Source organism: Globicephala melas, chromosome 17, assembly GCF_963455315.2.
Source record: "Globicephala melas chromosome 17, mGloMel1.2, whole genome shotgun sequence".
Taxonomy (NCBI): domain Eukaryota; kingdom Metazoa; phylum Chordata; class Mammalia; order Artiodactyla; family Delphinidae; genus Globicephala; species Globicephala melas.
In genome coordinates, this window is record NC_083330.1 from 54900507 (window position 1) to 54915259 (window position 14753).

The window sequence follows — 14753 nt, forward strand, 5'->3', positions numbered from 1 at the left end:
AGAAAAGCAATCTTCTATAATGTACATTGAGGTCTGGAGTCAGAAAACCTTATCTTCAAATCCTGCCCCTACTTTACTGTTTATTAGGTTATGTCACTTTAAAAGAAAACTGTTTTACTTCTCTAAGACTCAGCTTATTCATCTGTAAATTCTGAGAGTAACTTCTCCATAGATTTCCTGTGAGAATTTAATTAAATATGTATTTATATTACTCAGCATGAAACCTGGAAATTAGGAAGCATTAAGTAAGTGGTAATCATATTAGAAACTGGTTATTTAGCTGAAGGACGAGAAAGTTGAAGAGTCATTTACAGTTTTCCAGTGTTTTAAATTATTTTTTGTAGGGAGTTTTCAACAAACAAAAGAATAATAAAAGAATAGTTCACATTCCATTTATTGTAGCAGGAAGAACTAAACTACTGGTTTGTAAGAAAAACACTCTGTAAAATATGCTAGGTATATCTCTTTTGGGAAGTGGTGATATCAAGTTCCTACAGAGATAAGTGACCATCAATCCTTCCTTTTTATTTATGATAGTCCCAACTTGTACCACTTTCCCAGCACAATTATTAATAACGTCCTGATTTGAATGGTAAAAGATTTAGAGCAGTTTTGTCCTATACAAAGTACACGTTCGATGAATGCATATCACCAGACCTTATCTTTACTTCCTCAGTAATGAGTGTACATTCCATATAATTTCGATTAAAATCAATTTAGAATATATTTTATTCTAATTAAATATGAATTAACATTGTATTAATCTGTGTTAAAATATGGTAAAATGTGTTTTAAAAAGTTAAAAAATAAAAACTATTGACACGTAATTTCTTTTCAGGTATGGCAAGAAGTGTTATTAAAAATAGATTTTATATATTTATAAATGTATATGTTATATTGTTTATATGCACACTCATGTCTTCTCTATCAAAAAGTGGAGTATTGAGATTATTAAAATAAAGACAAAATTTTGCTTATCTTTTATCTTAAAAAAACTTCCTCTCATGTTCCAAGTCACATACCAATAAAACTTTAATGAGAAAGAACTCATTAGAACTATTTCTTAACCTGAGATTAAGCTTTACTACACTTCTTTTAGTTTAATACTATATAATTTAAAATTTTAATTTCCAGATATGCTTTTGGAACAAAGAAGAAAGCAACTTCCCAACAGTCTACATTTTCCACATCCATGGAATTCTACAAGATCCAAAAGTCATTGTAATGATCCTGAAATATGATAAGATTCTAAACTATTTTTATGGTTTAGAAAATGTTTTAATCTGCTTCAAATAACTTAGCAGGGCTAAATTCATACAGTGTTTATTTTATTTATCAATATAAATTGGGTACAACATTACAAAAATATAGTCTGAAATAATGAGATTTCTGGCCAACCCTACACCATCTACTCATTCAAATTGTTTCCACTTATATTTGTGAAATACTGGGAAAAATTATTATTTTATATTTTTATACATACATATAATTTATAGAGAAGAGAAAAACATTTATTTACTAATGCATATTTTCTAATTTTTTTGATGATAAAATACACCCAGAAAAATCAGCTTCTGTGATCCTTAAAAGATAGGTAAATTCGTTACATATTGGCATAGAAATCTTTGCATAAACTTTTAAAAATGAAAAATAATATTTATTTCAAAGGATGGTAGCACATAATAATTCCATATTAATAGCATTCCAATTCTGTGTTATTGGAAATATGTATGTATATTTTCATTGATTGCATTTCATCTCAATTGCGTCAAATAGCCACTCTAATTTGCATATTTAGATACATCATAACTAATAGTTTAAAATTAATGTAGAACTATTATATTTGAAACAAATATTGAAAGATGCATGATAACTAATTTTGATATATAATATGTACAATCACAAAGCATACAAATTTATAAACTTACCAATACAGGTAGGTAAGGAGTCATTCCATTGGGCCAAAGAATTTGGCACTGAATCACACCTAATTGCAAAGGATCCATGGAGAATATATCCAGGATTACATTCAAAAAGAACCAATGAACCAACTGCAAATTCATTGCCAATCCTTCTTCCAAACCTTGGTTCAGGCACGGAACTGCATTGTGTGGAACTTGTTCTAGGAACAGCTGCGTACAAATAATTGTTGACTTTAATTTCATATTTGGTAGAGAAACAGAGATTTCAAAATGAAAGTATGCAAACAGATTTCAAAGAAATCTTCACCAACTTGAACTTTAGTTAACAATTTGAATACACTTATAAAAGTTTATACATAATGAAATACAATTCAAAATGAATAAATATTGCTATTGTCATTAAGATTTTTTATTTAAAAACATTTCACTTTTGATCCTTTAAACAACATCGGTTAAGGTTTTTTTTTTTCTGTTTTTTATGTGACCACACTCATCAATATAAAAATGTAGCTTGAGTAAGATATTTCAATTTATGGAATGAAAGCAAAGAGATACATCTTTTTTTTTCTTTTTAAAATGGAATACCAAGCTTACAAAAAACAGATGTCAGGTTACATAAGGTAATGTCAAGTTTTTTTTTTTTTTACAGTATTTGGCCCCTAAAAACATAAATTTAAAAAAGCAAACACAGCACTTGATTAATTTCATAGCATGTTCATAAACTTGGTTGTTCAAAATATGTTTGTTATTGATGAAGACAATACGTTCAGGCTAGACAGAAGTCAGACAGATTAACAACAATAGAAGTTTTATTTTAATAATCATACAATATCAAATTTGAAATTGCTTTTAGGCTTTATAGGTATGTCCTTCAATTGTGACTTCTTTTTGATTAAGTAAAATAGAATGATAACAGGATGTTTTTTCTTTTTAAAACACATACAGATGGGACTAAGGAATTTGATAACAGCCCAAAAAATGATAGGATGAATTCCAAATAGACAGATTCCTCATATGTGACTTGAGTGAAAATAACTTCATTTGTTAGAGTGCCTTTTAAAATTCATAATACCACAAATTGTTTACAGAGGGAATACTATTAAGAATGAAACAGTATAATATTATAGCCAATATTATAATTGGAATAAGAGGGTTTAAGAAGAATATCAAACCACTAATGTTTATAAACTTATTAGGAATAAAGTTCAAGATATATTTGAGAATAACAACTACATGATCATACATAATTCAAACAAAATATTCAGATGATAGGTCTTAATTTAGTTTTATATAATGTGGAAGTGTGTCTATAAAAGGTGACAAAAGAACTATGTAAACTGACTTTGAATTGCACAAAAATATTTAATAGTCATGAAGAAAGTTTGAATTCTCCTAAGAGAATGAGAGACTAAAATTTTAGAGTGGAGTAATGATTTCCTTGGCATGTCTAAGTACATCAGCACAAAAAGTTTGTGTATTTTTAATTTAGAGTGCTAGACTCTAAGGAAATAGAATATGTAGAGTGAAGCATTGTCAAAAAAACACACCAGATGTTTTGAAAACAGTATGTTGGGAGGAAGGAAAAGCATGCAGCTAACTTGAGAATGATGATGGAAACAATAGGTCCTTTTTGACTTTGGTCAAAGTAATAGTGCTCTAACAATGGGGGAGGGGACAGGGCAAAACTGTTTTTAAAAAAACACACAACTTTTACCTCTCCTATACGGTTATGAGGATCTCATCATTCAATAACTCTGGACATAGCATGGAAACTGATATCATTCCTTAGTGTGTTTCTATGCTACACAGTCACTTACCTTGATAAACAAAGTGAAATCCCTTAGCTGTTACTGGTCCAATTGAAGTAAATCGAATTGTGATCTGATTACCTGAACTCAGTGGAAGTGATTCTCCTACTCAACAAAACAAACACTAAGATATCATAAATAATTTCATTCAGTAAACCTAACAAATGATATTAATTTACACTGTCATTTGAAAATGTCAATCTATGTTCTATTAAATTACTTTAATATATCCTACCACTGACAACATATTTTCTTTGGGTTCAGCTTCAATTGCAACCTTTTTACTGGAAAGCTTTTATTACGTTTTGATAATATTGCCTCATTCTGTAAAGAATCTTTAAATACTACATTAAACACTAAGTGACTAAGTCACACTAAGTGACTAAGTACTATATTTACTTGATTACAATCCCAGAAAACAGTTGGTTATATTTTTCTCATGAATTTGAATTATTCTTGTGTTTCTATTCTTTTTTTAAAAATAAAGAATGATTCTATTTTCAGTTTATTTCTAATATGGATGACATAAATCTCAACTTTCACTACAATACCAATCAAAGTCAGTCTTTAATCAATAACTGATGCATGGCAGTTCTATTAAAGGATACCTGAATGGGATCCTGAGAGGGAAGATAACAGAGAAGATTGCTGAGTTGGCCCATCATACACCTCAACAACATCGTGGAGTGATGTCTGGAAAAATACAAACTGGCCAAACACCACTGATCAACAGGAACCAGGAGAAGCAAACAAATCACCAACCATCCAAAAATGAAAACAAAAAACAAACAAAAAAAAAAATAGAAAGAGGAGGAGAGAGAGAACAAAGTATTACAATTTAATAGTCATCTTTTTTTTTCTACCTTTAAAAGAGGATGTGTGCCAATTGGTTGATATGCCTGACACATGTACTTCAGGTCATAAAAGTAATAACCGTGGCCTAAAAGCAATAAAATTGTAAGAATATTATTTTTTTAATTAAATTAAATGGGTATAACATTTAATTTAGCTCAGAAATCATAAGGTTGGCGATTAATACTGTATAATAACTACTTTTTTATTTTTCTATTGGTAGATTCTTTTCACTTTGTGACTCTCTTCTCTTTTTCTAATTTTTTTTCCTCTTTGAGATGACATAGACAAAGTTTTAGTTTAGGGGATTTATCGTAGATTGCTTTTAAAATGCTATTCCATTATAAATAACAGTGTCACTAGAAAAATATCAACAATATACTTCTAATGTATAGCGTTTAATTCACATTCTGAAAATGGTCCCTAAATATTTATTGTTAATCCTCTGCCAAAATAAAGACATATTATTTATGATTCCTCAGCAACTGAGATATTTTAATTTCAATTGAGATATAAAATTCTACAAAATGATTGCTTTTTCATGGTAAGTACAGATCTGATGTACTTACCAACAGAGTTTTATAAATGTCTCCTTTTTACTTCATTTTGTACTTTTCCTTTAATAATATATTAACTTTACATGCAGAAACTACCCAAACTATAACTTAAAAGAAAGAACCTGTTACAGAGCAGAAATCAACTAGTGTTTTGTGATTTTAAAAAGTGAAATAGGTAAGAAAATTCATCCTCAAAACATTTCATTGAATAGAAAAATTGTGGGGTTTAAAAGACTATGATTTTTCAGAAGTTTAATAATGTAAAAGCAAGGTAACTTGTAAAAATTCAACATTATATTACTGTCATTGAACTATACATTGCACAAATATATATAGTTTTTTAAAGTTCTTCATATTTTACCCCTTAAATCGAGGTTATGGTCATCCTATGGTGGTCATATGAAGACAGGCTTGTTCATTTGAAACATGCTGAGTTTTGTATTTGAAGCCACACACATAATACTGTACACAAAGCTACATGTATTTTTTTTGGCCTGCTAAAATAAGCTGTTGATCTCAGTCCAGTTCTTTGTGGGGTAAAAGAAAACAAACACAGAGTGTTGCTACTTTCAATAATTCCTGAACCTTAGAGGGCTGACTTTCATAAATGATCCTCCTTAAAACATGATGTCATAGAAACAAATTTATGTTTCTATCAAATCACATACATGTAGTCAATTATTTTAATGGTTTACAAGTCATATGAAAAATTTCCAGTTCGACCTTTTTAAAATATCCATATTTGATGGTCTACCAAATCCCAAGTTATTTCAAAAATACTCCTAAAAATATTAAGAAAGTTTTTGTTTTCTGTTTTTGCATTTGTTTAGATTGGTGTTTGGATGATCTGTTTTCAAAAGTGTCTTTTAAAGTTTCTATTAAAATGCAGATGTTGCCATTGCCTTTCTAAGTGCCCCCTCATCCCCCCCAAAATCAAAGTAGACTAATCACTAAGAACTTTGCTAAACTAAGTACTCTGTGCAACAAGACTCTTGATAGATAACATTCTTTCTCTGTATCTTTCTGGGAAGTCATTAGGGAAAAGTGTCAAAATTCAACATCCTTTATCTCTGTCTTCCTACCTATCTCAAATATTCCATTAGGAAACATGTCCAATTTCCAAGCAAACCACTATATTTACAAACAACATTTAAAACAACCAATATACACAGTGATCCAAGATCTTTTTCTAAGGAAAAAGAAAAAAGTACGCCCTCTTTTCTTCCTGTTTGTAGGCTTCTTGTTCTCAAGTATTACTTCTCTACAGATAGACTGGAGTTTTGTGTCACCTGTAAATTGGGTATGCTGAGACTATAACTTTTAATAATATAGCCAGTAACACCATATATTTGCATCATATTAAGTAAAGAAAACTGTAGGGCACTCCCTTTTGAGTGATGTTAGTTTGTAATTTATTGTAGTAATTCTGTGATGAGATAGGGGAGAATTGAGAAGGGTAGGGGGTGAGGGAGTTGAGTGTTGAATCTTCCCTTATTAAGCAATCAGTATGCTACTTCTCTTCAACTGCAACCTTACTCTGTTGTAATATGGCCAATGGAAATTTTAAGTTAAAAATAGCTTTTATTAGGAAAAAACTCTGAGAGGGTACTGAATCATTATACGAAAGATGAAATTTTAAAGTACATGTTGAATAAGTGTTCTGTAGTATGAAGAATCAAGAACACTTGCACAGTGATCTTACTTCCTACACATTATCAGGTTAACTATTGTCTTACTAAACCGATATGCTACAATTCTGAACCAAATCTCCCCTGATCAGTCAGAATCTCAAGAATTAAATCGTTACTCCAATGTTTGCTTCCTCATTCTGCCTCTAAATGTCTAAATTTACTTAGTTTTCTTATGTTCAGATAACAGTAGGTCCTTTGCTTCTAAAACATTCTGAATAGCCAACCGCACCCTTTGCATAGCTGAGACTAAAGTAGGAAAACAAAAATGTAAACATTTTAAGGTGAACCAAAAGGTAACTAGTTGGATGCTGTTTTCTGGTAAGCAAGACATTGTCTAGTACATCATTCTGGGTCCCCTGTGTTTATGGGGGCTGTGGTGTAATGCAAAGGATTATTATTATCCAATAGAACTATTTGTAAATTCATCCTACATATCATTGTAAATTCATTTCAGTATTTCATCTGCCTGTCTATCTATCTATCCATCCATCCATAATCTATATTTGGTTCTTTGAATTCTTTCTTGAAACACTGTAACATATTACAGGGTCCCTCATTAATTAATGAGTTAAATAAAAATTTTAACACATGTTTATTTTATATTTGTATGGCAGCCATGATTATGCCCTCTTTAAAAAAAAAAAGGGCTTCCCTGGTGGCGCAGTGGTTGAGAGTCCACCTGCCGATGCAGGGGACTCGGGTTCGTGCCCTGGTCCAGGAAGATCCCACATGCCGCGAAGCGGCTGGGCGCGTGAGCCATGGCCAGAAACTAGTACCTCAACCTAATAGCTGGACCACCATTTTTTTTTTTCCTAAGGCTATATTTAACCCCTGAAGTCTGGGCTGATCATGCTTTCTGGAATGATTAGCAACCCTATTCTTTTTCTTAGTTTCCAACAGAGGTATAAAATTCTTTGCATCTCAGCTCCAAGCTCTTCTTTCTCTTTCTCTGGAGATTTGCATGTCGATATCAAAAGCATTTTGCTCTCATGCTATTAGTATAGGTTATAAACACTAAGCTGTTTCTTAAATGAGACACCATTTTAAGGAAGTTTCTCCTTCTTTAAGCATAATAGATGTTAAGAATAATGTCTCTCTTTTATTAAAAATCCATTTTTATAATGTTAGATGTATCACTGCAAGCTAGATACAGGAAGAAAGGGAAACTTAGTAAGGTAGAAATAAACATGTAAAAATCTCTACAAACAAGCCAATGCAAATAACCTATTATTAAACCTGAAACTACTTCCAAGCCTCTTATTTCCCATATATTTTATCCTACAATACAGCTTATTAATTCAACTAATATTTGTTGATTCTATGAGGTACCAGGAACTGAACTAAATGCTGGGGATAAAAAGTGACTAATACAGAAAGGGCCCCATTAATTATATTTATGGTCATTTAGGTGGCAGCTTACCTTTATTCTATGTATGATAAGATGTTAGACTAGCCAATTAAATTAATTATAAACCAACAATGGTACTTTGGGCACATCTTTCCATACAGATCATCGGTATGTTAATCGTTTAATCCATTCTTCAAAGCAAGTCCTCTACCAACAACTTCTAATGGGCAACATTTGGGGGGAGACCCAGACTGCATTTTAAAGAAATCCATAATTTAGATTTTTAAGAATCACTTAAATAGAGGAAACCTCTAACTTAGATTATATTGGTTAGGATATTTACCCCAACTTTAAAATTTGCTCTCCCATGAGCAAATAAACTCAGAATGAAACCAGGCATTGTGTCTATCTACTCTTCTTTGTATATGAAACAAGGTTTACTTGACATTTAATTTTTACAGTATCATATTCAACCAAGACAATATCATATTCAACCAAGACAAAGAGGCAGGGTTCCATTTACTGAGATGGTCTTCATGGTTTAAGTATTCAACAAACTTAACTTTCAAAGAGCTTTTGTTTCCTGTTCTACACCAAGCACTTTCAAACCCATCTCCTTTAATCATGTTCATTTAACTCCTAAGACTTTGTCCATTCTTCTTAATTTACCCATTTCAAATGTAAGTCAATAAATAATAAGAGAGGCCTAGGACGGCAGAAAGAAACTCCTGAGCATTAGGAGTTAACTGTGAGAATACTCTGTGCAGATGAACAGTCTCTCTGAAAATATCATTGTGGGAAACAGTACAGTGGGTGCTTAGGGTATGACACAACACACTAAATAGTGCAGTGCCCAGAGGGTTGTGCATTTGTTTAAAATATGAATCAACAGAACAAAGAAGTTAAAGCTCCCTTTTCCACTAAACTCTACTCTGGAATATTGCTGAAATGTTCCGCCACTGCCTAAGCAAGTCAGGAATTTTGGATGTTACATTTAATTTTTGTACCATCAAAATAACACTGTACAGACAGCCTCTTCAATAAGTGGTGCTGGGAAAACTGGACAGCTACATGAAAACAATGAAATTAGAACACTCCCTAACACCATACACAAAAATAAACTCAAAATGAATTAAAGACCTAAATATAAGGCCAGACGCCATCAAACTCTTAGAGGAAAACATAGGCAGAACACTCTATGACATAAATCACAGCATGATCCCTTTTGACCCACCTCCTAGAGAAATGGAAATAAAAATAAAAATAAACACGTGGGACCCAATGAAACTTAAAAGCTTTTGCACAACAAAGGAAACCATAAACAAAACGAAAAGACAGCCCTCAGAATGGCAGAAAATATTTGCAAATGAAGCAACTGACAAAGGATTAATCTCCAAAATTTACAAGCAGCTCATGCAGCTCAATACCAAAAAAACAAACAACCCAATCCAAAAATGGGCAGAAGACCTAAATAGACATTTCTCCAAAGAAGATATACAGATTGCCAACAAACACATGAAAGAATGTTCAACATCATTAATCATTAGAGAAATGCAAATCAAAACTACAATAAGATATCATCTCATACCGGTCAGAATGGCCATCATCAAAAAAATCTACAAACAATAAATGCTGGAGAGGGTGTGGAGAAAAGGGAACCCTCTTGCACTGTTGGTGGGAATGTAAATTGATACAGCCACTATGCAGAACAGTATGGCGGTTCCTTAAAAAACTAAAAATAGAACTACCATAGACCCAGCAATCCCACTACTGGGCATATATCCTGAGAAAACCATATATCAAAAAGATTCATGTACCACAATGTTCATTGCAGCTCTATTTACAATAGCCAGGACATGGAAGCAACCTAAGTGTCCATCAACAGATGAATGGATAAAGAAGATATGGCACATATATACAGTGGAATATTACTCAGCCATAAAAAGAAACAAAATTGAGTTATCTGTAGTGAGGTGAAGGGACCTAGAGTCTGTCATACAGACTGAAGTAAGTCAGAAAGAGAAAAACAAATACCGTATGCTAACACATATATATATATGCAATCTAAAAAATAAAAGAAAAAAAAAAGGTCATGAAGAACCTAGGGGAAAGACGAGAATAAAGACTCAGACCTACTAGGGAATGGACTTGAGGACACGGGGAGGGGAAAGGGTAAGCTGGGACAAAGTGAGAAAGTGGCATGGACACATATACACTACCAATTGTAAAACAGATAGCTAGTGGGAAGCAGCCACATAGCACAGGGAGATCAGCTAGGTGCTTTGTGACCACCTAGAGGGGTGGGATAGGGAGGGTGGGAGGGAGGGAGACGCAAGAGGGAAGAGATATGGGGATATATGTGTATGTATAACTGATTCACTTTGTTATGAAGCAGAAACTAACACACCATTGTAAAGCAATTATACTCCAATAAAGATGTTAAAAAAAAATAACACTGTACAGAGACTCACTGATTTGGCAATTAATTAACTTTAAATGAGAATAATAAAACAAACGTGGATGTGGTTACTGTTATTCAGTGATCAGGATAGGAGTTATTGAATTAAAAATTAAAAATTGAGTTTATGCAAATAAAGAAGGGTTTCAATTTTATTTCACATTTGTTTTCCTCTCAGAAGGGAATAATTCACAGAGTATCCCAATGGCATGCTAGTGTAGGGAGGAAAAAACTCAGAATCAGACTGGGCCATAACTAAGGGAACTGATCTAACCACTTCTGGGACAGGTGGTGAAGAGTTAAAATGTCCAAGAGGCTGTGGTAAATTCAGGTCTGATTCAAACTTGCTTTGATGCAAAAGGGTTCTAACTTGGTGGAGGAAGGCCCAGTAGGTCTTTCTGGGCAGCAGTAGTTCTAGTAGTCAGATGGGTAGTACCTTATTGATTATGATGTCAAGGTACTGCAATGACAAGATTTGTTAGCTCCATGACAGAATGGATTAAGCAGCTTAAAGACTGTCAGCATCTGCAGCTGAGCAGATTTAGAGGACTAATATTTTCAAATAATCAATCTATGGATCTGAAATGCCCTAACAACTGTCTACTGAAGAGTGAAGGATTCCAGTTCTGGAATCAGACTCTCAAGGATTGAACCTAGGATGAGCCACATGAGAAAGTCACTTTACCTTTCCATGCCTCAATATCCACATCTGTAAAATAGGGATAATACAAGTACCTAAGCTCACAGGATTGATGTGAATATTACATAAATTGATACTTGTAAAACACTTTGAACAGTATCTGAAACATAGTAATAAATATTAGTTACTAATAACTCAGTTTTGTAAATATATATGCTACTAATTGAACCTGAATGTTTACTGATAGGCAAAATTTAATTGACCTTTGATGTTAAATAGCATATCTTTTCTAATTCTCTGCTTTCCAAACATGCATATTTAGAACAAATGATAGAACTGATTGGGTTAGAGAGTATTACAGCTATTTAAACCAGGGTTCATTTGTCTTTTGAATTCAAAATGGCTACGTACTTCTCTAACTACTTGATTTTACATTCTATCCTTTCAGATGAAATATGAAAATGTAATTAGTAGCTTTCTATAAGGTCTAAGAAAAGGGCTACAAGGTGAGAGAGCATTCATCTTTTGTTTTGTTTACTCCCTTCACCTGAAGTCCATGCCGCTCTATTGCAAAGGCATTGAAACTCCATCACAAAAGAAATAGTTTCACACAGAAGGGAGGCTGGGCAGAAAAAGGAATAGACACATACAAATTCCTATTAGATCTCAGCTTGATTCTCAACATGCCTGGTACTCCTTTCGCAAAATCTACACATTCTTTTGTATTCTAGAGTTCATTTTGATAATATTAGGCACTCAGCTTGTTGGTCGCTCCATTACACATTTTTTAACAAGTCACCTCTGTTGTTCAGCTTGCATTTCATTCACTAACACAGCACAGAAGGGCACACACATGTGCACCCACACTACCAACAGAACAGAAATAAATAAGATTCAAATCAAGGATGTGTTTACAACTGGACTTGATTATGTGCAAAAGCATAAAAAATAACTGTTGGTGACATAATCTATCAAAAGTTTTTCTAGCTTTATATGAATTTTGCCTCATACTTTCATCTCATATGAATATTTCAAAACAATAGCACAGAAATGTCCATGCATGCAAAAGGCTTCCTTTCACAATTAATAACATGTACAGAACTCTTTGCTCTCTGTATGCTCTGGCAGTGAAACTACTTGTGTAAATAGCTTCAAGGTTGCATTTTGTGATAATTATACTACCACTTGGATACCTCATGATTTTAAAGGCTCTGCCCCTTAAAGATGAGTACAAGGTATCCAATTAAAACTTCGAGTTGCACAGCAATGTGAGTGTACTTAGTGCCACTGAACTCTACAGTTAAATATGGTTAAAATAGTTATGTTTTATATTGTGTGACTTTTAGCACAATAAAAAACATTAAAAACCCTTCAATTTTATGAAAAATATATATAGATGTAAGTTAAATATATGACAATTTACTTTGAAAAGTTCTAAAAAGCAGAATTTTAAAAATCAGTCCCAAATAAAATCAATGTGTTAATTATTTTTAGAGCACCATCTAGCACTAGAAAAGTTTGGTAGAAGTTGCATTAATTGATGTAATAAGTGAGAGTTTCATCAGTATTTTGGGAAGTTTTATATTTTTACGTATCAGTGAGATTCCAAATACTCATGGTTATTATTATAGTACAATACTATTAAACTATGAATTCACAATGAGGCGTGTTATACTAATACAGCATTTTAGTTAAGGTGAGCCAAGTGACTCATATATTAATTATCTAGGGGCTACTGTTGATACAATATCCACACAAAAGCTTGGCTCCATCCTGGATGCTGGGGCCAATTTTGCCCTAGAGCAAACAATCTCTAAATTCTAGGTTAGCAGCTCACAAAAAACAGTGAAATCATTCTGGCTCTGAAAATAAATATAACAAAATCTTATTGCTATCTTGTAATAATTAGGAAATAAAAGATGTTATTTAATAAAAATTCATTGTTCTGACCATGGCACCCAATTATCCAGTAAGTTACAAGCTGCAGAAATCTAGTCCTACTTTGAACTCGTAACAGTAAATGAAATCCTAATTTATTTTCCTGTAGTAATGTCTTGGGTGATACTCTTGTCAATCCATAAACTAGGCTTACTGAATAAATCCATAATAACTACTTTCAGGCTTCTCTAAAGCTGGCTTTCTGCCTATAACGTGACCATTTGCTTACTACCAAAAATTCAAAACTACCTATTTGACATATTTTAAAAATATAGGCATTGTAAAAAAAACAAAAACAAAAACCAAAACAAAAAAAAACACTTGTAGCAAAGATAGTCCAATTTTATTTAATTGATCCAGGAGCAACTATCCATTCAACTGCAAGCCAGTAACTTATCTGCAATTTGGCAGCTGTAACATTTCCCAATAACTGAAAATTAATTTGGTGTTTAAAAAGTAATGAGAGGGGAAGAGCTTCAAGATGGCGGAAGAGTAAGACGCGGAGATCACCTTCCTCCCCACAGATACATCAGAAATACATCTACACGTGGAACTGCTCCTATAGAACACCTACTGAACGCTGGCAGAAGACCTCAGACCTCCCAAAAGGCAAGAAACTCCCCACGTACCTCGGTAAGGCAAAAGAAAAAAGAAAAAACAAAAGACAAAAGAATAGGGACGGGACCTGCACCAGTGGGAGGGAGCCGTGAAGGAGGAAAGGTTTCCACACACTAGAAGCCCCTGCGCGGGCAGACTGCAGGTGGCGGAGGGGGAAAGCTTCGGAGCCGCGGAGGAGAGGGCAGCCACAGGGGTACGGAAGGCAAAGCGGAGAGATTCCCGCACAGAGGATCGGTGCCGACCAGCACTCACCAGCCCAAGAGGCTTGTCTGCTCACCCGCCGGGACAGGGGGGCGCTGGGAGCTGAGGCTCGAGCTTCGGTCGGATCCCAGGGATAGGACTGGGGTTGGTGGCATGAACACAGCCTGCAGGGGGTTAGTGCACCACGGCTGGCTAGCCGGGAGTGAGTCCGGGAAAAAGTCTGGAGCTGACGAAGAGGCAAGAGACTTTTTCTTGCCTCTTTGTTTCCTGGTGCACGAGGAGAGGGGATTCAGAGCGCTGCTTAAAGGAGCTCCAGAGACAGGCGCCAGCCGCGGCTATCAGCGTGGATCCCAGAGGCGGGCATGAGACGCTAAGGCCGCTGCTGCCGCCACCAAGAAGCCTGTGTGCGAGCACGGGTCACTATCCACACCCCCCTTCCGGGGGAGCCTGTGCAGCCCGCCACTGCCAGGGTCCCGGGATCCAGGGACAACTTCCCCAGGAGAACGCACGGTGCGCCTCAGGTTGCTGCAACGTCACGCCGGCCTCTGCTGCTGCCGGCTCGCCCCGCACTCCGTACCCCTCCCTCCCCACGTCCTGAGTGAGCCAGAGCCCCCAAGTCAGCTGCTCTTTAACCCCGTCCTGTCTGAGCAAAGAACAGATGCCCTCAGGCGACCTACACGCAGAGGCAGGACCAAATCCAAAGCTGAACCCGGGGAGCTG

The 14753-nt window shown here is 34.6% G+C and overlaps 1 protein-coding gene across 2 annotated transcripts in view; it reads right to left on the reverse strand.

Moving 5' to 3' along the window:
* CSMD3 (CUB and Sushi multiple domains 3) overlaps positions 1–14753 on the reverse strand; it is a 1079985-nt gene that overhangs the window by 174754 nt on the left and 890478 nt on the right. The window contains exons 33-35 of one of the 2 annotated variants that reach the window (XM_030875634.2): positions 4339–4452; positions 3740–3835; positions 1929–2132 (exon numbers count right to left, since the gene is read on the reverse strand). In XM_030875634.2, the coding sequence (XP_030731494.2) occupies positions 1929–2132; positions 3740–3835; positions 4339–4452 (414 nt within the window). The remainder of the gene's footprint in view (positions 1–1928; positions 2133–3739; positions 3836–4338; positions 4453–14753) is intronic. The other variant, XM_030875636.2, reaches the window with a different exon arrangement.